Below are 23,916 nucleotides of genomic sequence, written 5' to 3' on the forward strand. Positions count from 1 at the left end.
TTTTTTGTATCGAAAAAATATCGAACCGTGACACCAAAGTATCGAACCGAACCGTGAATTTTGTGTATCGTTGCAGCCCTAATATATACATATGCACGCAGTCGATTCTACTAAAGCAGTCAGCCTTCAGCTGCAGTTCTAGATGCTGCAGTTTGTAAATGGGAAAGCAGACGTTATTATATAAAGGATTTATTTTCCATTTATTTAAGAAGGCACACACATGCACTGCATGGCACAATTACAGTGCAGTTATGTGGGAAACACTGTATATAACTAAGAACTAAAAGCCTCAAAGAGGATTGAGGTTTTGAGCTTCATGCAGTTTTGTTTGACTTCAAGATATCCAAATCTTACTGCACAGCATCTATGACAAACTGCACTGTAACTAGAAACAGACGTTCATCACTCGCACTGTGAAATAAGCTGAAGTGGCTGCAGCTGTTTGCAGTACAGTGATTTATTCTGTATATGTTTCATGCATTTTGAAGTACCTCTTGGCACAAGACATGGAGCAGAACCTTTTGGTGCCTCGGAACTGGCTGGCAGGAGCAAAGTTTTTACAGTATTCACACTTCAGCACTGAGGAGAGAGTTTAGAGACAGAACAAAGCAGATGGTGAATAATACACAAACGCAAACGTGGTATTATATACTCCAATGGGTTATGAGTCCCGGTCCACACACAGAAAATCAGACTGCGATGATATTTTCTTGTGATATCGCGCTGCCTGCGGTTTAGACTCAGAGGTGGGAAATTCCCAGCTTGAAAGTTATAATTAAAGTCTTTATGCTTTCCTGCAGCCCAGCTCAAACAAACAGGGCAAACAAGGGTCATCTTGTTACACAACATTAAATCCCATAAGCCATGTCCATGTTGTAATGTTAAAGGGACAGATCACCAAAAAATCAAAACAAAAAAAAAAATTCATATCGTTCATATTTTCCCTCCAATTCTCTACATTCATAATGCTCAAAATGTTTTTATGTGTTTCAGTTTTGAAGATATCAGCTGTACCAAGGTCTGCCTTTAATATACATTACTGTAATCTACTGTCCAGTATGGCAGTCACCGTGTACCGTATAAAGAAAAAACTGTGCAGCAAATCATGACTGTGTGACTTAAAAGAAGAAAATGAGAATCTAGCTAGAAAACTGGGCACACCAAGTAAATAACTAAAAATATAGAGGATAATAAAACGCTAACGGCCAAAGAACAACAACAATAAAACATGTACTATGGCTAATGCACAGAGACTTCAGCAATGAAGAAATCACATTTTGATTTTCAAGATTTTAAGAGCCGTTTCTCATGCAGAGGCAACTTTATCCCAGAAACCTTACAGTAGATATTTATGATTCTGATTTCAGCCCTTAAACGTGTCTTTAAAGCAGCAGTGCTTTAAGCAGTCTGGCTGTTACCTGTTGCTGTGGTAACAGTCTCCGACGGGTTAGTGTCTGGACTGTCGTTAGTCAAATCTTCACCAGCCGAGTCCTTGACTGGACCGCAGACCTGGCAAACACAAATTCAGTTTAAGAGTCAGCGACCGACAAAAACAAGAAAAACAAAACAAAAAAACAAACTACAAATCCCATGTACTCACAGGGAAAGGCTCCGCCCCCTCCTGGATCACAAAGCCCTCTATGAGGTGTGTAAGAACCTGCGGTTTAACCACAGCTTGAGGTGGAGGAGCTCTCTCACCCTGACCACAAGTCCCACGGGACACCAGCAGCACTGGAGAAGGAGAGGATGCAGGAGGAGAAGGAGAGGATGCAGGAGGAGGAGGTGGAGGAGGAGGAGGAGGAGCAGCAGAGCCTGGAGAGGTGAGAGGAAGATAAATACTGTTTTTCACCGAGTGTGTGTGTTGACAGTATTTTACAGGGATGTATTTCTATGTTATTACCTGCATCGACGGGATTGGCTGGGATGGCCGAGGCATGATCTCTGACTGGCTGGAGCCGTGGAGGGGAGGGGCCATGTTCGTCATTGGCTGAATTCGAGTCTGATTTTCTTTTCAGAGAGCCAGTCGTCTGTTTACTCTAAACAAAAAGTGCCAACAGATACAGACAGACACTGAGAGTGATTGTAGGATGTAATATTTACACAAGGAAGGAGCAGTTATGGCTGAGTAGCGTGTTTGTTTTAGTGCTAGAACCCAAAATCACCATCTGTGACATGTAGAAATGTGTGTGGGTTAGAAAAACATCAAGTCTGATTCATGAGAATCACTTAAATCCTGCTTCAGCTGACCTGTGGCGTCTGACCTCCTGATGAGTCTCCATTGGTGGTTACACCAGCTGATGCTGCTCTCTGCTCTTCGGTCACCAGGTGGAAAGAGAGGGAGGAGCGAGACAGCGAGGGGGGAGGAGATGAAATGGTGGAGGGCCAGCAAGAGGCGGGGCTTGAAGCCAGCTGTCCGTTCTGACTCTGTCCAGAGCTCTGATTGGCTTGTGGATGCACCTGAGACACCTGAGCCAAGGGGGGAGCCTCCTGGGGTGACTGAAGCGTCTTCAGCCCCACCCCTCGGCCGACGACTCCACCCTCCCTGGAAGCGATGGACGCCACCATGGTGAGCAGACTAGAGGAGCTGCTGAGGACGGCGGCACCATCCTGGCTGCAGCTGCCACGGGCCAGAGCGAGAGCCTGGGCATTTCCAAGTGTGCTCTGCCTGGCTCCCACTATCTGCACTGGGATGTGAGGCGTGTGGGGAGGCTGGCCGGAGCTGCTGGCAGGCGGCGGGGCGGGCAGGATGGGAGGGGGGTTCCTTGAAGGAAGCTGGAGGGGCAGGCGGAGCCCCTGTAAAGTTTTAGGTTGGATGGGGATGGGTCCGTTTCCGTGGCCTGATTTCTCAGCACCGAGTGAGGTTTTCTGTAGAGGCTGCACCACCAGAGTCTGAGCGTTGACCGCTGGTTTGATGGTTGCCGTGCCCACCGGGTACCCGTGGGGCTGAGATGTGGCGTTGGATGTCAAGACCAGAGTATGTGCTGCTGTGGGAGCTGTGGTTCCTGTGGTGAGGGTTCGAGTACCGTGGAGTAAGAGCTGGGAGAGAGGGATGGAAGACGACGAGGACGACGAGGCACCGGAAGAAGAGACGGGGTGAGCTTTGAGATTAGTAGGCTGGGGGTAGGTAGGGATTTTGATGTGGGATGGCTGGGGCTGAGGCTGGCTTGGTTTGGTGGGGGACTGAGGGGTAGACTGGTGAGAGGGCTGGACCAGCGAGTAGGCAGCTGGGAAAAATAAGAATGAAAATATATTAGTGTCTATTTAGTGACTCATCACATTTAAAACGGCAGTTCACCCCCAAATTAATGTTACGTTACATATAAAAGCATTTAAACCTGAATCACTGTCATGAATTTGCTTCAATATTATTATAACTAAAATGAGAAAGTCCAAATTAAGTGTACGCTTCTGAAATTTCTGCCAAATCCACCACAGGCTCCATCATCATACACAACCTTCAGAGCATTACAAAGCTCATTTATGTGTTTAATTCCGCTTCTTTCTTTCCTACCCGAGTCACTTCTCTCTGGGGCTTCAGTCTTAACACCCACACCTTTAGGACCCGACAGACCTCGCATGGCTAGATTCTGTACCTGGAGATGGAGCACAGAGCAAATGTTTGGGTGAAAACACCCATCTGTCACTTTGTTGCTGAAGAACGAAAGAATGTGTCTTCAAGCCATGAGAACATTTTTATGTTAGCCACACACCTGGTCGTTATCAGATTGGCTGCTGGATGAGGAAGTCGGAGGCACTTCCTGCTGCTGTTGCTGAGCCTGTGGCTGCTGGGCAACAGTTGCCACAGCAGTAGTTGCAGTGCTGCCGGGCATGAAAATGAGCTGGGAGGGGATAGGCGTCCTAAGGGAGCGGTTCACCTGCAGGACAAAAAGACATTAAAGCCATTAAAATGCACAAAACTGAGCTGCCGCACATAAACCATCTGATCAAACTCACTCTCAGGTACATCTGGCCCTGCCCTCCAGCTGTCCCACTAAGCAGCACTGATTGGCTGATTGTGGATGTTGCTGAGGCACCCATTGGACGGCTGCTGGTTGTAGACCCTGATCCAGATGTTACATTGACCTGAAGAACAGGAACGTGCATCTTTAAGATTCTTTGTGGCTCGAAGGAAAAAAAGCGGTACTGATTTTGTGGCATGAAGAGCTATCGTTTTTGTATGATTACGTACTGCGGTTGTGCTGGTAGTCTGAGAAGAGCTACTGCTGGAGGGGCTTGACTGACGACTGGCAGCCAGAGTGGCCTTAAAAAAACAAAGAAAGTAAAACGAAGAAAGGGAAGAGACAGAGAAAAAAAGCAGCTTAAGGTTTCAATAAACTCCAAACAAAATGAAAACTGAGATGTTTACAGAGGCTGTTGTGTGGTTGATGCAAAATATGCTCAGCTTTGTTTCTGGCCACAAAGCCTCCATGTTTTACAACCCACAGCTGTCCAGCATCGACTGTAGACGTGGCCTCCCCACCTTTTTCTTCTGGTTTTCATGGGAGTTAATTATTGCATGCAAGTAGGTGGCAATCTGTCTTACGCAACGCTCTTACAGCGTCATCATGTATCGTTTTATTTCTTACAATAGTTTTTCTTTGTGCTTTGCAAACAACACGTGCAGGATGTTTATAACTTCCTTTACTTGAAAGAAACAAAGTGAAATTTGCACACACCTTTACCTGTTGCACAGCTGCCAGGTTCTGCAGCTGTGCTGCGTTGTTGATCTGCTGCTGCAGCATCAGCTGCTGGAAGTACTGAGCGGCATTGGGCTGCCTCTGTAACGCCTGCAGGGCCTGGAGGGAGGAGCAGACGGCCAAAAATGAAAACTGAAGGAGGGACAGCATTTTGGAGAAGGAGAAGAAAGAAAAAAAGGGGGAGGGAGGAACGGAGCATGAAGGAAGTAAAGTGCTGTGAAAAGATGGGGATGGAAAACATGACGGCAAAGAGTCAGAAGAAGACATGAAAGAGTGAGGGATGGGAGAAATTTAGGATGGAAAAGGAAGTGCAGAGAAAATTGAGGGGATAGAGCCGACTGAGAGAAACGAGTGCAGAAGGAGCAGAGAGAGAGCGAAGCTGCAGAAACCTGCCAGCTGCCTGATGTATGAGGGGAGGCTCGTACAGTAATAAGTCGGGGGATGAAAGCGAGCGCGGCGGGCTGGATTAGTGTGTGCCGGGTGACAGAGACAGATGGCCGTGCAGGGTGACAAAAGCCTGAGAAAATAACACCCAGCCTCCATCACACCCAGCACGACTCGGTCTCTTTTCTTTACCCCCCCGATTCAGTCAGTCTTCATCAGTTTCTGTCCATCGGCTAACACATAAATCAGAAATTATGAAGACAAATGAGCCACACACACTTTCTGCCCCTGCTTACACGCAAACAGTCCATGTTAACGCTGCAGCCAAAAACACAATTTGGACATGAAAATGCAAAGTGATATCACCATTTTCTATTAATTTTTATTACAATTTTGTTTACTGGCAGGATTATAAATGCTCCGCCTACATCACAGTGAAGGTTTTGCCACAGGGATCTATTTTACGTGTTTCACGACGCATCTGAAATGAGTTTTAAACTATGCAAAGAACCAAACGCTCCCACGAGTCACGTTTTTAAAGTCTAGACCTGAATCTAGACCTGTATACGTGCAATCGAATCCCCAGGCATGCAACCTACTTTTAGCCCAACAATAACAACTCGAAAGCAGAACAATGCACCATGCTGCCGGGCTATCACCCTCAAGGTATGGTTCAAGTGTGAGAACAGCGAGATATTAAAGATGGTAGGGGTCATTAAAAGCCACCCCATGAAGATTATGACCACTTCCTACTTGGGGAGGAGGGGGGAATAGTTTTTGAGGATGAGCACTGGTTTCTAATCAGGGATGTCTCCCTTTTTTCACATTTACAAACAAAGAAACGCATTTCCTGTCGAACAAAACTTACATTTTTAAGCATTTTAAATATTTTTAACGCGATGCCTTTTCCCCCCCTTTGCGCACAACAATCCTGGAACACTTGGATTATTACTGAGGCCCAAAACTGGAAATCCAGCTAACTAACATGTGTGTTCGTTTTTAACTGTTAAACTAAACTGATCTTAACCTGAATTCTAAAGGCAGCTGTGAACCGAGCCTTTAAAAGCTTTTCCCATGAAGTGAGGACCTCATTGTCAGCGTGTGAAAATCAATGTGGTCTGGTCCTGTAGCCACACAGGTATAAACACTCACACCTACCTGGACCGCCTGCCTTTCATACAGAGACATGGAATTCATGGGAGAGGGGCGGGAGCTGGTCCCAGACGGAGCGCTTCCATTGGTCGAGGCCCCCTGCTGGTTCTGCTCTCCGTCTGTCTCCATGGCTGCTGAGGAGACAGATGAGGCGTCCGTCAGTCAAACACAGGATGAAACAAACACCAGTTTCTCTCTCTGCGAGAGTCTGATGGATAGAGGAGGAAAAAAACTCCACACCTGTCACGGTTCCTGACAAACAGCAGACCTCACAGAGTCGAGATGCTGTGAAACACTTTTTACAGCGTGGATGACTGATGTAGTTCTGCTGCTGGTTATTTTTAACACTTTCAACATTTTAAAATGTTTTCATTCTTTATGGCAGTAAATCACAACGACTGAGTGTCTCGCTGACAGCCGTTTTTTCCTATCGCCACCATGGAGACGGACACAATGCTCCACAGACCAGTTTACACCTTTAAAGGGCTTCCATCAAGCTTTTCCTTTTTTCTGTCACACACACACACGCACGCACACACACACACACACACAGTAAGGGATGGATTTAGTATGGACGTTCATATGAAAGATTACATTTACTGCCCTCATTACTTGAAACTTTGGTAAATTATATGCAGTTTTTTCCTGCTTGGATCTGTAGGATGTCCAGAAAAGGGGACATCTCAGGTATACAGAAGCTCCACCGACCTCCTGTTTAAACCTTCTGCTTATGAGGGGCAGCCAATCAACAGAAAGTTGACCTAAGGGGCAGTCGATGAACTAAGTAGCTTCACCAAAGCCCAATATAAGACCGACCCACCACATTCTTGTTTTACATGCTGTGGACAAGCTGCAGATTCAATTTTAACCCCCTCGACATGCAACATGCATCCTGCAGACAGGAAGACTATGAAAGTACCTCTAAACTGCACAACTAAAATGATTAATGAAATCAGGTTGCATTTACAGATTTGCCAAATTAATGTAAGTCAGGCTGTCACAAGGATTGTGGTAAAAAAACAAAATCATAATAATAATAATAATAATATTCTTTACATATATGCAGAAAATGAGGGAAAAATGTGCAAAAAAAAAAGATATCTGTCAAATCATTTTGCAAATGCTTTAAACTCAAAATGCGAGAGCTGGAGGTGGAAAGGATTCTGCAACCATGCACAAAATTCAGTCATCTCTGATATTAAAGACGTGGATTTTTGACACAATATTGCCGTCATCACCTTTATCATCAATGCATGGTTACTGTTACACACGAATCTGTGTGTAAGAAAAAGCAAATATTTGCTGTAACGTATGAACCTCAGAGTGAAGTGATAAAAGACAGAAGTCTGTGCATTTTCTTCTTATTTTTGACCATTTGATAAACAAAGGTGTATTTTATGCTTGTGTAAATTAAAGCTCTGCATTAGATTTTTTTTTCTTGTTCCGTTTTGCACGTCTGGACATGCAGGAAAAGGCCTGGAACGTGTGAGGGGATGAAGATGGCAGCTGTAAAGATATAATTAACTGTAACATGCAATTTAAAAATGCACATTCATTTCCTCTTTGCAGCAGTTTATCATTTTAATCAGGTTATCTGGTTTAGGTAGGAAGTCATTATAAAGCATCCATTTTCGGGGGTTCACAGGAATAAAACGGGGAAACGTGCTTTAGTACAAAGGCTCCTGCATGAGAAACATCTCCAAAAGCATCGCTCACACAGCCTTTCTGCATCTACTTCACCACCTTACAGGACTTGTTCAGACCAGGTGTTCACAATCATTTTTTTTTTTTGCAGTTTCCTTTATCACTGCTCCTCCTCCTCCAACCATCCTGTCCCAGCACCTACAGTCTGCCTCCGTCTCCAGCCTCCACCAGCCACCAAAAACAGCCACCTGAGCAGCTCACACAGCGCTAACGTTAGCTAGCCATCCTCCATGTTTCAGACCAGTTAACACTGGATCCACCGGAGGCTACTCCTCCTAGCCTCCCGCTAGCCCCCCCGCCTCCACCGCTGCTGTCTGGCTCGTTAACGCGGCTCTCGCTCCGAACTTACCGTCACCGCTCCGGGTTCGTCCGGCTCCTCCTGCACCGGCTGCCCGCTGCAGAGCGACACCGAGCGATGCAACGATCCGCCGGGCTTCTTGTCTGCGTTGTGCCCGGTGCTGCTGCTCTTTTCGCCCGTCTTCTTCTTCTTCTCTGTGCAGGACGCTCGAAGCGGCAGCAGCAGCACTGATTTTACTGTTCTGCATAAATTTGCAGCTGATGTGTGGAAACGCCTCCTTCTTTTTTCTGCTCGGCCCTTTCCGGCGCTGCACGATGACGGAGCAGGACGGGGACAGGGGCTCACTTTACCCCCAAAGGCTTCGGGATCAACATGCTTAGCATGATCTCAAACTTCATGTTTTACTGGACACCAGAGTAGTTTTGCATTTTTCACAACTTGACATGATACTTGTTCATCCTGCACCTATATTCATCTGACACAAGGTGGTTCAGCTTCCTCCCCCTCCCTTCCTTCTGATTGGCTGACACTTAACAACAGAAGGTTTGAACGGCAGGTGGGTGGAGCTTCTTTTCCTGAGATGACCATTTTAGGGATATCTTGTCTTTATAACTTCATACTAATAAAAAAAAAAAGGTATACCTGTCAGAAGTCAAGTGTTTAGAGCAATGTGAAGGAATTACTTGTGGACACACTGATCTCATTATTTTTAACTTTGGCCATGTTTAATATGAATGTCCACCAATGGAACAGGAGATATAAGGTATGATATATAAATATATATAAGGAGAAACTGAAAAAAGATTCACCTGGGTACCTGCAGTCATTCTATACCAACGTATTCTAGAGTCAAATGTGAGACCATCTGCCCAACAGCTTCAGCCTGAGCGACACTGTGTCGTGCAACAGGCCAATGATCCCAAGCACAGCAGCAAATCTGCAGCAGAATGGCTGAAAAAGACGAATCATGTGGTCCAATCAATGGCCAGACTGCAATCTAACTTGAGCTGAAATGCTGTGTCAGGACCTCAGGAGAGCTGTGAATAAATAAATGTCCACACACCTCAATGAACTGAAGCAGCGTTGTAAAGAAGGCTTTGCTGAAATTCCTCCTCAGCCATGACTGATAAAGACACACAGAAAACCATGACCTTAAGTTATTGCTGATAAAAGTGGCTCTCCGAGTTATTGAATCGTGGGATGTACTCACTTTTTCAAACACCACTTCTGCATTTTGGCTCAGTTTTTATTGAATAACTCAGAATAAATCAGTGTTTAGATTATGAGGGAGGAAAATGTAATATCCTTTTAAAGTCTGAACCATGAAATAATTGCCAGAAAATCCTAAAAAGTCTTTTTTGAACATGGAACCTTTATTGAGCCTCCTGACAAATAAAAAATATATTAATTTGCATAGATTAGTTTTAATTTGTATCATATTTGCTGCACCTTGTATTTTTTTTGCTCAATAGTGTATTGTGCAATCTCAAAAACTCATAAAAACTGTATGTATCAAATATGATACACTACGTGTTAAGAGGATATTATAAACAAAATTTCATGAGTGCTGAAAGAAAGATGGTCACACTGTGTGCAGTTACATGATGAATATTTTATTTAACAACATTATAATAACTGGTTTGTACAGTACAAACAAAAAAGGCCGGGGTGCATCACTGTTGTTGCACAGAAAAATGTAAAGAAATAAAATAAAATAAAATAAAAAGCTAAATCACCAGCTTGGTCTATTTCCATCAAAACATATGATCAATATCACTTGGCTTCATTTTTGGCTGCCACTCAAAGACTATGGATAAAGATACTGGCTTTTTGAAACATGTCTAAAATAACACCCAGTCACTAACCACAGCACGGCCTTCAAGTTTCAGATGAACCTCGTTTATTGTTACTGAGTAAACCAGCGAGTTCTTTCTAACATACTGGAAGCAACGGGAAGCTTTCTCACAAAGACACACATTTAATAACAGTGAGAGAGGCACAAACAGAATTACAGTACATGACACTCAAACATCTATTTACACATCAACAACACACGTTAGGACCAAACCGACGCCGGAAACACAAACAGAACAAAGATCACAGCAGCCAAAGTGAACTGTTGAGACCTGTTCCTTGGTGATAGATTCATATCTATGACAATGCATGAATATTACCAGAACTGCTGGTTTAAAACACAAAAGCTTTGACAGTTTATTGTGAAATTTTCAAGTGTAACAATATGGCTAAAAGTCCTAACCAAACTGAGCAGTGCTAAACACCTCTGAGTGTAATGTGACCAGGCACGTACAGCCGGTGGACAGTAAAGAGCAGGGACAGCAGTGTTAGTCTGTGAGTTGACTCTTACTCACAGGCAGATTGTGTACAATGTGCAAGGGTACTAGTTAACCAGTTAACATCCACCAGATCTCAGGCGATCTAAATGATTAGGGCTGGGTTAATATCCACCACATTTCAGGGAGCTTTTGCTTACTTTACACCCAAAAAGGAAGCAGAAGAATAGACGAACTACAATCTAACACGGCCACCGGTGATCTGCTGGATGTTAAGAGCCAAAGAAGCAGAGTGAGAGATACAGTAATGACAATGTGCACCCCGAACTAAAAAAGGAACCAAACACACATACAATGGCCAAAGTCAACATATAAATAGTACTCTATTAAAAAATACATATTTACAAATTAACAGCTATACTATCTTTGTACAGTAAGTGGAAGGTTTTGAGGGTTTTGGGTTCGTACATGTGCATAAAGTAGCTGTTGGGAGCAGTGTGAGCCTGGGTCCATATATCTGTTTTAAATCCTTTCAAATACATTTGGGATGCACTGCAGTCAAAGCAGGGGTTGAATCAGGGCTGAGTTACCCCAAATCATTCAGGTTTTAAAGCCCTGTTGAAGAAGTTTTGCCAACTTTAACAAACAATATTCACTTTTCCACCACAGTTAGAATAAGAGGTTCTAAGTTTACAAAACAGCTGTGAAAATACAGGTAATTTTGAATATTAGATACTGCACAGAGCTGTAATATTTTTACAGCAGGAAACTGTTGTTGTAGATTACAGTAGGAACACTGTAAAATAACAGATTCATGCTTGCAAATATTAACTGGAATATTGTTACAGTGTTGTCATGAAGGTTGCAAAAATCCAATCCTTCCACATCAAAAGCAAGCTGTACGTTTTTAAACTCCACTTTAAACATTTTGCTCCACCCGTGACCTCAATGCTGAGAGCAGTGAACTCAAATCTTGGAGGTATCCTGTATCACAAAAGGCCAACAGGGCAGGCTGTGTAACAGAAAGAACTTTAAATATCAGACTCAGTGTTAGTGCCATTGAAGAAGCTGCGTGTGACTAAACAGGGTCGAGAGACTAAACACAACACTGAACACCACCGGCGAGAAGGAGCGTACCGCACCCCTCCCTCAATGCAAGCACAGTACATCACCCACAAATACAGCAATACACAACAAAGTCATGACTGCACAAACAATCCCCTCATTGCAAGAAATATTCCTCTCAATAAATCTCTCAAGTTCAACAGGTCTGCAAAGTTATATATTTCCACCATTTAAATGAGGCAGGTAGCATTGAAAGAAGTCGTGTCCACACAAATATTCTGCCAGTGTACAATAATTACAATAAATTCATAAATAAATACATAAATCAATAAATATATCCTTGTTGTGCAGCATGAGTGAAAATAGCTTTTTTCATGAAACTACAGGAATTCACGCAGTCACGACAGAATGTATAAAATATACTTTGTGTCACACATGTCTACACCACACACACTGCACACTGTTTGGAATACATAAATCTGTAATGGCTGATGGTGCTACTCTTCAGACAAAGCGTCACAATGTTGGCAGGATCTGGACCCAAGCACGTAAAGCCAGACTCACACCACACAGATGTGGTCTCATTTCTACAAATCGTGGTTGTTAATGTTCATGTTATTATGTGGGAATCACTATTAATGTATGAAATACACAAGACTGCTTGTTGCTTATTAAGTCATTTAGTCTTACAGCTTTTGTAAGAATAAACAATTTTTATACTCTTACAGTGTTGCGTCAAAGGTTCGTTTTAGTGCATTTGGGCCATTCGAAGGATTTTTAAAGCATTTGAAGACATTCTTCATGTCACGTTAACAAATCTGATGCACGTATGGGAAAAATTAGCAGAAATGAGGAAAGATGAAGTTCATTTTGACCTGAAGGATAAAATAATTTAACGCACTTTCTCAGAGCGAGCTGAGATGCGCTGGAGGTTACGTAACCTCGGTTCTCTGAGTGTTCCCGTAATCAAACAACAGAAAGAAAGCTTTAAAGAAAACTCCAGCATTCGGAGCACATAGGTAATAAAGTCTGCTGGAAAAAAAAGGTTTTGCCCTCCAATCACTGGGTCCTGCATCCAGACCAGCTGCTTCCAGATGTTTTTTTGTTTTTTGTAGAATTAAAGCCCCAGTCAGTCCTTTGCAATTTCTGAATATAAATAAAAACAAAACCACATACAGTTCCATTTCAGAACGAAAACACAATACTAAAAAATGTCCACTATGTCATTTTCCCTTTGTGGAAAAAAGTATAATTTAAAATAAAAGCCCATGAACCATCACAGACAGCTGTGTCACCCGTTATCCTTACAGTATTAGCACTTCCCCCTTTAATGGTCTCTGCCCATTCTCAGCTCACTGAGAGTTTAGGACTTTTTATCTATTCTAACATCAGCTCTGACAGATATAAGTGTTCTGCAGGTAAATATAGTTTCGATTATTCTGTAGGTTAGACATAAAGCGCTATTGTGCTCAATGACTTCTACGTTGCTGATTTTGGCTCTATTGCTTGCGTTGCCGCTTCTCTGGTTAACAAGGTGCATTAATGCATCTAAATCTCTGAGCTACATTTTAGGTGATGGACACAGAGCTTATTGCAAACTCTGTGTTCCCTCCTTGGGGCAAATCTGGAAAGCACTACAGTTCTTTGTTTGATTTCTAACTATATACTCTATACAAAAATCAGTTTCTAAGGTTATAAATACTATGATAATTTTCCCTTTAACAAAATAATATACATTGCACCGTAATCTACGTGTGTAAAATAATTAAAAGGGTTTTTGTTTACAGGGCACAGTCCTAAAAATAATAATTCTTTGTATATATTCAGTGTCTATATAAACATTATATAGAATAATTATAACTTTAAATTCTCTGGTGAACGGGACATTTTTTGGAGTAAATTTGGGATTCATCACCAACTACATCAACTCTAAGATCAAAGATGAAGCAGAACACCTCTGCAATTGTCAGTTATTACTGAGGGTGGCGCCAAACTCCAAGTAAGCAAAGGCATACTGGATTACAGCTTTGGCCATCTTATGAGCTTTCAGAATTTCTACAGTTAGCGTGACCTGTGCGGCTGTTAAATCCCCGCCGTGAAGAGCCGATTTCAGGTTGTGTGTTCACCATTTCTTTGGCTTTGCTCTTCAGAGCTCTCTGTGAGCACTTAATCAAATGCTGAAAGCAGAAACTGCAATTATCCTTTCAGACCTGCGATTTGAGAACGTTTCCATATACGTAATAATATATGAACTACAGCTAAAATATACACGGCACTATACTGCCCACTACGACACATGTCTAATATTTTAAACAGAAGTGTGTCAGTTTAAAAAAATGTGGATCATTGTTATTCTAACATCACTCAGGCCTGAACTCAAACATTATGTTTAAGGAGACACCTACACCCCTTCATAAAAGCGTCATCCTTTCACCTTGACTGTTACCCGCGCCTGCTTCAATTTTGTTTTACAGTGTGTCATCCTGAGACTCACTGCCGTGTTGAAAAAGAGTCACACTGTCAATGAGTGCAGTTGAATTCCTAGGAATGTATGTTTCTTTTCAAAGGAAGAGAGGATTTAAAAGAAGGAAGCGTGAGAACGTTCAGAAAAACAAGAAGTCCAAAGTGCGATGATGAGAGCAGAAAGTAGGACCTTTCAAAGGTACAAACCCATGAACTCGTAACGCTATTGTTATCTAAGCCTGCTGTAAAATAAGCTTTAGTTCCAATTTAGAGTATGTCTAAAATTGCTGTGGCTCTTCCTTCGTTTATAACCTCTCTTATCCATTAAAACCTCATCTACACCTGCTCTACTTGCTCTCCTGTTTAGCTTCAAGAGGTGTGGTCTCAGCCACCGGAGATGGAGCTGCTGCTGGTGCCTCCACCAGTGGGACCTTCTCCTTCACAGGAGAGGCAGGAAGTGTCACAGCAGTGCTGGCACTGGCTGGAGGATCCTCGGCGGACGAGGAAGGAGGAGGTGCGGCGCTACTAAAGCCACGAGCAATCTCGTCGAAGGTCTTGCCTTTGGTCTCGGGCACTTTGATGAATGTGAAGATGAAAAAGACGATCAGTAAGCCGGTGAAGATGAGGAACACCCACGGGCCCAACCACCCCTGAGGAGAGGAGAGAGCAGAGTCAGAATGATCTACAGCAAAATAAACCACAAGAAAAAAACGATCACCTCTCCCTTACCTGAAGTGTGGGGAAGCTCATTCCAACCAGGAAGTTAGCCGTCCAATTACAGCAGCCGGCCAAAGCCATGGCTGCCGGGCGGGGCCCCTGGGAGAACAGCTCGGCCACAATGAACCATGGGATTGGACCGGGGCCCAGCTCAAACATAGCCACAAAAAGCATGACAGCCAAGATGGCCACGTAGCTCATACCAGGGATTTTATCCTGCACAGACAAAGAGAATGAGCTACTACTGCAGGAACACAAAGATTAGCTTATCTAACAGTTAGTGAGAGCATGCAATGGTGAATTATTTGCTTTTCAGTGGAACTAAGTATATTTATTTGCTCCTTAATTATTTATTATTTTGTTTTTAAATTTTTTCCCACGTTTCCGCATCTTTATACAAACCACTGACTGAAAATGGCAAGGGACAAAAATACAGAAAAAAGTAATAATAGAATAATTAACCAATTAATTGCTTTTAAATATATAAATGCTATGGGAAATAACTGATGGAAATACTGCATCGGCCATTCAATATAGCAACAAAACCAAACAGCTGATGTCGCATTTACTTTTGTTTTGGCTGTGGAGAGAATCAATCACATCTTTGTTCTTACTCAGTCTCTGTATTGCTCTCTGACGTCACTGAACTCACCAGCAGGAGGGACACAGTCATAAGCAGAGCGCTAACCGCCATCCCACCCAGTCCCAGGAGGTGCAGAGTCCTGCGCCCTGCTTTCTCCACTAGGAACAACTGTAGGACAGGGACATTGTGAGTGACGTGTGCTTCCCAGCGCACACAAACGCATACCAAGATGAAGAAGACACACGGCGGCGTCACTCACAGAAACAATGGTGAAGATGGTGTTGACGACGCCGGCTCCGATGGTGGCGTAGATCGGCTTCTGCACACCAGCTGAGGAAAAGATCCCAGTGGAGTAATAAAACACCTGAGTGAGGTAGAGAGGATGGAAGTGAGAATATGAGGGATGTAATATTACCTCATTTATAACAGTATCAAAATAAATAATGCATATTTTATTTTCCCGCTGACCTCCATCTTTTATAAACCAATTTTTCTATAGGATCCTTCTGGGAGCTGCCAACAGTGAGAATATAACAGCCCAACCTACCCAACATCCAGGAATAATAGCTACACACAGTTTTATAGCATGACGTTGCTTATAAGACATTTCTTTTAGTCAAATAACAACCTTTAGAGGACTTTTAGCCAATATTTTTTTCAAATTAACTAAAAGATCCAGACATGTAATAACAAATGCTCAGAGCGCTAAACTGCCCTCCATCTCTGACTCTGACCTGTGGTTTGAGCGATACCTTCTAGCACTGCTGTTATTTTTATTTTTATAACTTATATTTATCAGTTTTATTATATAGATTTTTAAAAAAATGAAGGGCACAGGAAGAGCTAAAAATAAACATTAAGCTTCCATCCATCCAAGTCAGGGCCGCCAGGGAGGCTGGAGCCCATCCCAGCACTGTCGCAGGTTGCACAGAGGCAGGCAATCACTCTTGTTTATATTCACAACACAGCCAAATTCACCAATTAGCTTAATGCCATGGATGTCTATGGAAGGAAGTCAGAGTATCCGAAGTAATCCCACACAGGGATAGGGAGAACAAGCTTCTTTCTGTGAGCTGACAGCACTAACCACCTCAAAGCTGCACCAAAAACAGACAATAAAACCCATTAAACTTACAGCGTTAATTCCTGACAGCTGCTGGGAGAGCTGCAGCATGACGGCGATGAAGAGGGGCTGTCGGTACGCTGCCGTGCGGAACAGTTCAGCGATGGTTACTTTCTTCTCCTTGGCCATCTTGGCGCTCTCCTCCTTCATCTCCTGCAGATCTTTGCTCACATCCTCAGAGCCACGCAGACGCACAAGCACTGCGGACAGAACAGAGACAGGTTTTGTTCACCTTTACAGATGCAAAAGACAAAAAAACAAAACAGCAACAAGAAGAAGATGTAGACATTCAAGAGTAACATGCTGGAACAACAACTTACAGCTATCGGACAGAATTCACCACAGTTCATATGCAGATTAATTTTCATGGATGTTTATCACACATCAAACTCAGGACAGGCTCCTGCAATCCATGAACTGCATTTTAAAATGAGCTATAACCTTGTAATGGCCACCAGCGGGCGCTACACAGCAGGATTCACACAGGCTGAGTTCAAAGTATTTTCCGACATAATGTCAGAGTTTGTTTTGTTTAAAAAAGACAATCTGCATATTTATTCCTTCACAAAAGATTGTGAGTTATAGCAGCTTTGTTTATCGTAACCTTTATTCATAACATCAGGACACATTGCTAAATTTTGCTTTCTGTAGAGAATCTGCAGTCACTAAACAGTCACAGTAACTGTGTTTGTTTATCTTATGGAGGCATGAAGGAGAAGTGGGTCAGGGCCTCAGAGTCAAACCAAACAGGCCACATGTTGAACAGATGCCAAAACCTGTCTGTTCAAGAACTCTCTGATCAGGCTCGACCTTCCTCCTGACTCCGCTGATCCCACCTCTGTGTATCTGTAACGAATCGCTCTCCTTCTCACTGCTTCTGTCGCTGTAATGCTGCAGTGCTGTAGTAACTGCTGAGTCGTTCCAACATTATTACATGAAGACACTGTGTTAGTCAATGGGACCATCTCAAGGTGGTCTTTAGCAGTAATGCTGGTGCTAATAGAATACATATTATAGTGTTATAGGTGCCGTGGGGATAGAGACAATAAAGCTAACAACAGTGAGTGACTGAAGTTACGTTTCTATTGGTGGTAGTTTAATTTAGTTTATTGAAATCCTTATTATCCCCATTAGTAGCAGATATACAGTAATAGTAGCATTTACAAGACTATACTTGGTATGTGTTGTGCTTCATATATTTTAAGGTAAAGTGATTAATTTATTAGTAGACAGTTTCTTTGCTCTTATTTTGAAAAACCAGCCACTGCTAATGAGCTAGCTCTTGCTAGCTCAGCATGTTGTGATGGTTTTGAATATAAGTTTGCTAACTCAAGTCTCTTTTCTTCTACTGCAGCTTCCATTCTGCTCTGGGCTTCTACTGTGAGGTGGTGCGCCATTCTAATCAGAAGCTAAAAAAAGGTGGTGCTACTGTGACCTCACTGAGGCTTCAGAGGAGAGAGAGAAACACCACCACCAGGTGCAATCCAAGATGTTGGAGTCCATCCATGCACAGCAGCAGGAAATGCAGTAATGTTGTGTGTCATTGCAGTATATTTATAGATGTATTATTGTGTACCGTTGCGTGCCTCCTCTTCCTGTTTGAGGTTGATGAGCAGGAAGCGGGGGCTCTCGGGACAGAAAGGCAGCAGGATGCATTGCAGGACAGCGGGGGCCACAGTCAGGGCCAGCAGCAGAGGCCACAGGTTGTCTGAACCCAGCAGAGCTTCCAGACCAAAGATCTAGACATCAGGGGACACAGAAAAAGGGTAAAACTGATAAAAACAATAAAACTCAATCAGTTTTAATGCTCACTGTGTATCCTAGCTGATATCCTCTTGTAGATACTACTATGTAGTAAGACAAGACTAAAGAATATCTTGTTTTAAATTCATGCATAACTTTCATATTTCACGGCCTCACAGTTCCTCCACCCCTTCCTGACCCTGGTTCTCCTGGAGGTTTCTCCCTGTTAAAAGGGAGTTTTTCCTTCCCACTGTCACCAGGGGGCTTCCTCATAGTGGGCCATCTAATTGTTGGGGTTTTCGCTGATTTATTGTAGACTCTTTACCTTACAATATAAAGCACCTTGAGGTAACTGTTGTTGTAAATTTGGTGCAATATAAATAAAATTGAATTGAAGTAGAATCACTGTAGTGATCACTTTGGGCTGCTTTTGATCTTTGCTTTGTCACGTTGGCTTTTTTTCATTTGTAAAAACTAAAAGAAAGATAGTTTGTCCTCATTAGGAATGACATTTGTCTTAGCGTGTGGGACTGTATCCTAAGGTTTCTGTTGTTAAATTGTAATTAAGTGAACTTTAACTTTCTGGAAAAGTGTAATGCATTGTAATGCATTTCTTTTCTTGAGTAACGACCACAGCGATGATAATTATCCATATTAATTAATAATGAATAAACTCCTATAACTCAAAGACTTCTTGATACAAACTAGGTTTAGCTCAGATGCCCGAAATGAACCTAATATACATGTCTTCTGAGCTTTGACTTAATAAACTTTCAATTCAACTACATTTGATTAAATAGCACCAATTTACAAGAGCAGTCACCTCGAGGCACTTAATATTGTAAAGTAAAACCCCTGCAGCATTAAACAATCAGATCCGTGCAAAGCTTACTCCAGCAAATTACATTAATTTCCTAAAGCAGTCAAGCAGTCACACATCTCTAGTGTGCAGTTTTTAGTAGAGCTGCTGACCTGAGCGATCAGGATGCCCACAACCACGCCGAGCTGGTGCAGAGTGCCGAAAGCTCCGCGGAGCGGCGTTGGTGACACCTCGCCAACATACATGGGAGTCAGGCCAGTAAAAAGGCCACAGAAAAGGCCGATGACCAGACGCCCAGCGATCACCATCTCGTAGGAGGAACAGATGGTGGAGAAGCCCATAAGGAGGCCGCCGATCACTGCCAGAGAGTTCACCAGGATCATGGAGCGACGCCTGAGGATGGGGAGGTTGAGGAAAGAATATGAATGTTAATGATTAAAAAAAACAAAAAAATGTACAAAAAAACTCCACAACTTGATGCTAAAACGTTTGACAAAGGAAAACTAACATTTTCAACCAAACTCCAGGGAGGAAAATTAAAGCTAATGTAGAAGTCCCAAAGACTGAAACTCCTGGAATGACGTCTCAAGGCTGGTTCCAAAAGTATCCATAGATTTCCATATTAAAAGGCTTAACTTTAGACGAAATAAAAACAAAAAACAGTTTAAATACAGTTTAGGTTATATGGACACCATCTTTTCATTTTGCTAGCCAACACTAGCATTAGCTGTGTGTTAACTTCCCAGTAACTTCACATGGTGACTGGCAGCAGACTCACCACAAATAAACAATTTAGAAGGAAATGGAGAAATAAAGGAACAACTCTGGGGAACGTTAGAGCAGAGCAGCGAACTCAGGACAGACACGCTTCATGAGATCCATTAACAGTAATGGGCTGTGATGGTTCAGCTGTACCGAACAGGAAATGCACAGAGCCAATGTAGTGAAAAACACTGCTGTGACTTAATGTCCACAAAACTGCTCTAAAAGTAAAAACAACAGTTCTTATAGAGAGGCTGTAACTAAAAGGTTTTTTGGCTAAAGATGGTGAAAGAAAATAAATCTTGCATGTTACCTATAATATTACACAACAGGATGAAGAAGGTTTCGTACCTGCCAAACCGGTTAGCTATGACACCAACACTAAAGGAGCCCACCATGCCGCCCACACTGAAGATGGAAACAGCAACGCTCCAGACAATGGTGCAAACACCAGGGTCGATTTCCTCGTTATATCGCTTATACCAGGTTACGTTGAAGAAAGATTTGAGTTTCTGTAGGCAGAGATGGATGCACAGACAGAGGATGAGAAAACAGATCAATTCACAGAACTGGCCAGACAGAAGAATAGACAGAACATTATAGTATTTGGTATTTTATGTGTTCAATAAACAAAAAAATAACTATATTTAAAACGAAGATAAAGTTAGAAAGTGAGAAAAGTGGGTAAATGGAGAGATCTGTTTCAACCAAAACAACTTTTTCAAAGAGGTTATTTTTGTTATTTATTCTTTCACATTAATAAAGCACTGACTTTTATCTCTTAGTTAAGTAAAATAAAAATCTCCCCCAAATTAACACAAACATTTTATAATTTAAGCCTTAATATAATTCTGATGTAAATTTGCTTCTCTGAAAACAAGCAAAATTAACCCTTTAAAGCCAAGCGCATCATATTTGATACATGTGTTTTTAAGACTTCTACATATTCAGTGTGACAAAAATGATATAAATTGCATGACACATTTTTAATGACTAACTTGCAAATATATGTCTGATGTAGCAAATGTGATACAAATTAAAACTCATATATGCAGATTAAGATTTGAGAGATTTTTATATATTTTGTTTAAAGGTTCAACAAACACTCCATTATCCAAAAAAGTTTTCTGGCAGTTATTTCACGGTTCAGGTTTTAAAGGGTTAAAATGCAGTGATGTGAGCACCACAGTTCCTCTGTTATCTTGTGGTTTATGTTCAAACCACCTCGGCTGTAATGCTTGAGAAATCAGATATTTGTATTTGCAATCTTTACAATAACTTATATCTCCTACAGTATGAAGCCTACATCACATTAGATTGCTAATATTCACCAACCATCTCTGGAGCATTGATGACTCCTGTGTTGTAACCAAACTGCAGAGAGCCGATGACGGCGGTGGCGAGGGAGAACAGGAGATAACCTGTGACCTGCTTGTCCTGGAGGGAGAAAGAAGGGGAATGAAAGGAGGAAGAGGAGAAGGGAGAAGAAGAGGTATGACAAAGATATTGAATATGAAATTTGATATCATAATGGGATTTTAAATCATTGCAGGAGGCAGACAGATGCAATAAAATGTAGAAGCTGACGCCAGACAGGTCAGAGATGCAGCGTCACAGGAGCAGTGATAGCAGGAATCAAACGGGGAAGTCACTCGGGCTGCACGTAGAAGCACTCACATGTAGGGACACACACTTACTCGTCATCTTTGAACTCTAATTAACATACCTGCTGCTACCACAAATCACTGCTATTTATTCTTCAGAGGACGTTCTTAAGGTTAAAGGCAAACAGAAAAATCATGAAAAGATATACTCGAAACAATAATACACAAAAAACTCAAGTGCCTTCTGGGTAGAGCCATGGCTCTGTGATCAGCTGTTTTCCTGCTTGTGTTTGTCCTTCCTGAAGATAATCAACTGAATGCAGACGAAATTCAATCCTGAAGCCGTCATCTGGTCCTGCAACAGAACCGGGCCTCATAACACAATCTATTCATCTATTTAATGAAATTAGGGTGTGTGATAAAGGAGCCATCACTGTTGTTATTGCAATCAGATGTTCGTAAGCTTCAGTAACGCTGATGATAAGATATGATGAAGAGTTTTATCAGGGTGGGTTTGCTCTTTAAGTATCATGCTTCTGTTATTGCTTTTATTGCTTTTATTTCTAAACTGAAATAATGGCTTAATTAAGATTTACTTTTGCCACATTACCCTTATCTTAAGGATAAATAACATTCTTTCTTTTGCATTATTTGATTAGTTGTGTTCCATAAACCCAGACTCTGAAGGTCTGAAGCTAGTCCGCTACTCCTGGTTCTGGTTCCAAGCCTAGATGGGCATCCAGCGTAAAACCTAATCAAATATGTCGATCCCTCTGCTGTGGTGACCCGCTCAGCAGCTGAATGCGTTTTTTGAGTGATGATTCTACACGTGCAGCTTTTGTCCCCATTATCATCAAAATGTAAGTTATAGCTTGCTCACTATTCATTTAGGTAAGCACTTAAAAATAACTGCCTGGAGGCATTTTCAGGTTGACTGGCAAGAGTTGCTTCTGGAAGGACTTTGGTACAACCAGGTGCAGGATATTTGTTCTGCTTGAAAAGTTAGATTCAATATTTGTGAGTCTGCTATATTTAGAGTGCAGATTGCCCTTCACTTTTCTTCATTGCCTTCTGCACAGTGCAATGACATTAAAATCATAATTGAAATACATTTAATATAATAAGCTTGCTATGGATTATGCTAAATCAACAGCACAATAAAGTGTGCAGGAAATAAAATCCCTGTAGCTTTTTCTCTCTCCCTCTGATTGGTCGTGTTTAACCAACACCCCTGAGACAAAAACAATCCTGAGAAGTGCAGTGTACGCTAATAATATGTGACCTCGCCGTGATATTGTTGTACCAAGGGCAGCATATCACCTGAGGCCCATCGACATCTCTATGCGGCCTCAAAAACAGCAGCCAGTTCCGCCCCGTCAGCAGTGGGTCTCCTTATTACCGGCTGCATGGTGAATTACTAACATCAGCAGAAACAAAGACACAGTGGCCCAATTTCTGCTGCTGTGACCCAGTTTGACCTGAATCTCATGACTAGGATCAATTTCTCAAACATAAGTATAGAGTTCTTTGATAAAGTCGACCTTCATTGACCCTTGATTGTTAACAGGAGGGATTAAAACAACAGCGCCATCATGAAAACTGTGCTTTGAGATCCATGATAAGTAACTGTGATCTGTATAGGAGTCTAATGGGAGTGTAATGTAAAGAATATAAAGTGAGAGTGATATGAGCTCACTTGCTGGAATGTGTTAATAATCTGGCAGCAGCATTCTGTGTTGTCTGGAGATGTGAAAAGATAATTGATGTAAGTCAAGAAACAAGCTATTACAATAATCTAATCACAAAGGCACAAATGCAGGAACTCCAGTTCCATCAAAGAGACCACATGTTGCAATTTAGAAATGTTCCTCAAATGGGAAAAAAAAAGGAATGAAACACTGATTTTACATGCAAGTCAAAACCCAGAGAGGCATCAAATATAACACCAAGATTTCAGACACTGTGACTGAACAATAGGATGTAAGAGTTTGACTGAAATTAGAATATAAACCAGGAGGGGCTATGACCATGGCCTCAGCTTTGTTGGTGTGTAAGACAAGGTGAGAGTGTCAATCACTGATATGGGTTAAACATTGTAGTAAGCTTATATATATATAGCCTTTGCAGGTGTTGACACTTGGACATTTGAAAGGCATCAGCATATAATTGGAACAAAAAATAATTCAGAAAAAGATTTAATGATGACAGCTAAGGGAAGGAAGTAGAAAAATGTAATGGGCCTAGGACTGAACCTTGTGGAACCCCACAGGTTAGAGAAGCAGTGTTAGAGCAGAACTATGAGAGACAGAACATAAGAGAAAACTCCCATCCAATACACAAGAAAAAAACAGTTAAATGCCGAGCCTAATGACTATTTCTATCGTTACAACGCCGTTACTGTTACTAACAAGAAAATGAGGTGCGGTCGCGTTACTATTTTTCAACAAACAGACGGTTGAAGCTGTGTTCAGCTTACCGCATCTTATATGGTGTTTTTTCCTGAATAGTTT

General features: G+C 42.1%; 2 protein-coding genes across 2 annotated transcripts in view; both read right to left on the bottom strand.

The window, feature by feature from the left end:
* The window catches only part of LOC102213876 (polyhomeotic-like protein 1), a 15,429-nt gene extending 6,849 nt beyond the window's left edge, over nucleotides 1–8,580 (bottom strand). The window contains exons 1-12 of the mRNA XM_013913858.1: nucleotides 8,287–8,580; nucleotides 6,240–6,367; nucleotides 4,683–4,796; nucleotides 4,190–4,261; nucleotides 3,955–4,083; nucleotides 3,711–3,875; nucleotides 3,512–3,593; nucleotides 2,248–3,224; nucleotides 1,901–2,036; nucleotides 1,601–1,812; nucleotides 1,419–1,509; nucleotides 492–579 (exon numbers count right to left, since the gene is read on the bottom strand). Of these exons, the coding sequence (XP_013769312.1) occupies nucleotides 492–579; nucleotides 1,419–1,509; nucleotides 1,601–1,812; nucleotides 1,901–2,036; nucleotides 2,248–3,224; nucleotides 3,512–3,593; nucleotides 3,711–3,875; nucleotides 3,955–4,083; nucleotides 4,190–4,261; nucleotides 4,683–4,796; nucleotides 6,240–6,367; nucleotides 8,287–8,482 (2,390 nt within the window). The 5' untranslated portion in view covers nucleotides 8,483–8,580. The remainder of the gene's footprint in view (nucleotides 1–491; nucleotides 580–1,418; nucleotides 1,510–1,600; nucleotides 1,813–1,900; nucleotides 2,037–2,247; nucleotides 3,225–3,511; nucleotides 3,594–3,710; nucleotides 3,876–3,954; nucleotides 4,084–4,189; nucleotides 4,262–4,682; nucleotides 4,797–6,239; nucleotides 6,368–8,286) is intronic.
* A 1,256-nt stretch (nucleotides 8,581–9,836) lies between these two features.
* slc2a3a (solute carrier family 2 member 3a) overlaps nucleotides 9,837–23,916 on the bottom strand; it is a 20,028-nt gene continuing 5,948 nt past the window's right edge. The window contains exons 3-11 of the mRNA XM_005745186.2: nucleotides 21,138–21,239; nucleotides 20,154–20,314; nucleotides 19,193–19,433; nucleotides 18,054–18,216; nucleotides 16,490–16,677; nucleotides 15,614–15,718; nucleotides 15,424–15,522; nucleotides 14,784–14,987; nucleotides 9,837–14,704 (exon numbers count right to left, since the gene is read on the bottom strand). Of these exons, the coding sequence (XP_005745243.1) occupies nucleotides 14,402–14,704; nucleotides 14,784–14,987; nucleotides 15,424–15,522; nucleotides 15,614–15,718; nucleotides 16,490–16,677; nucleotides 18,054–18,216; nucleotides 19,193–19,433; nucleotides 20,154–20,314; nucleotides 21,138–21,239 (1,566 nt within the window). The 3' untranslated portion in view covers nucleotides 9,837–14,401. The remainder of the gene's footprint in view (nucleotides 14,705–14,783; nucleotides 14,988–15,423; nucleotides 15,523–15,613; nucleotides 15,719–16,489; nucleotides 16,678–18,053; nucleotides 18,217–19,192; nucleotides 19,434–20,153; nucleotides 20,315–21,137; nucleotides 21,240–23,916) is intronic.

The sequence above is a fragment of the Pundamilia nyererei genome, unplaced genomic scaffold (genome assembly GCF_000239375.1).
Source record: "Pundamilia nyererei isolate P.nyererei 1_Seehausen unplaced genomic scaffold, PunNye1.0 scaffold00155, whole genome shotgun sequence".
Lineage (NCBI taxonomy): Eukaryota > Metazoa > Chordata > Actinopteri > Cichliformes > Cichlidae > Pundamilia > Pundamilia nyererei.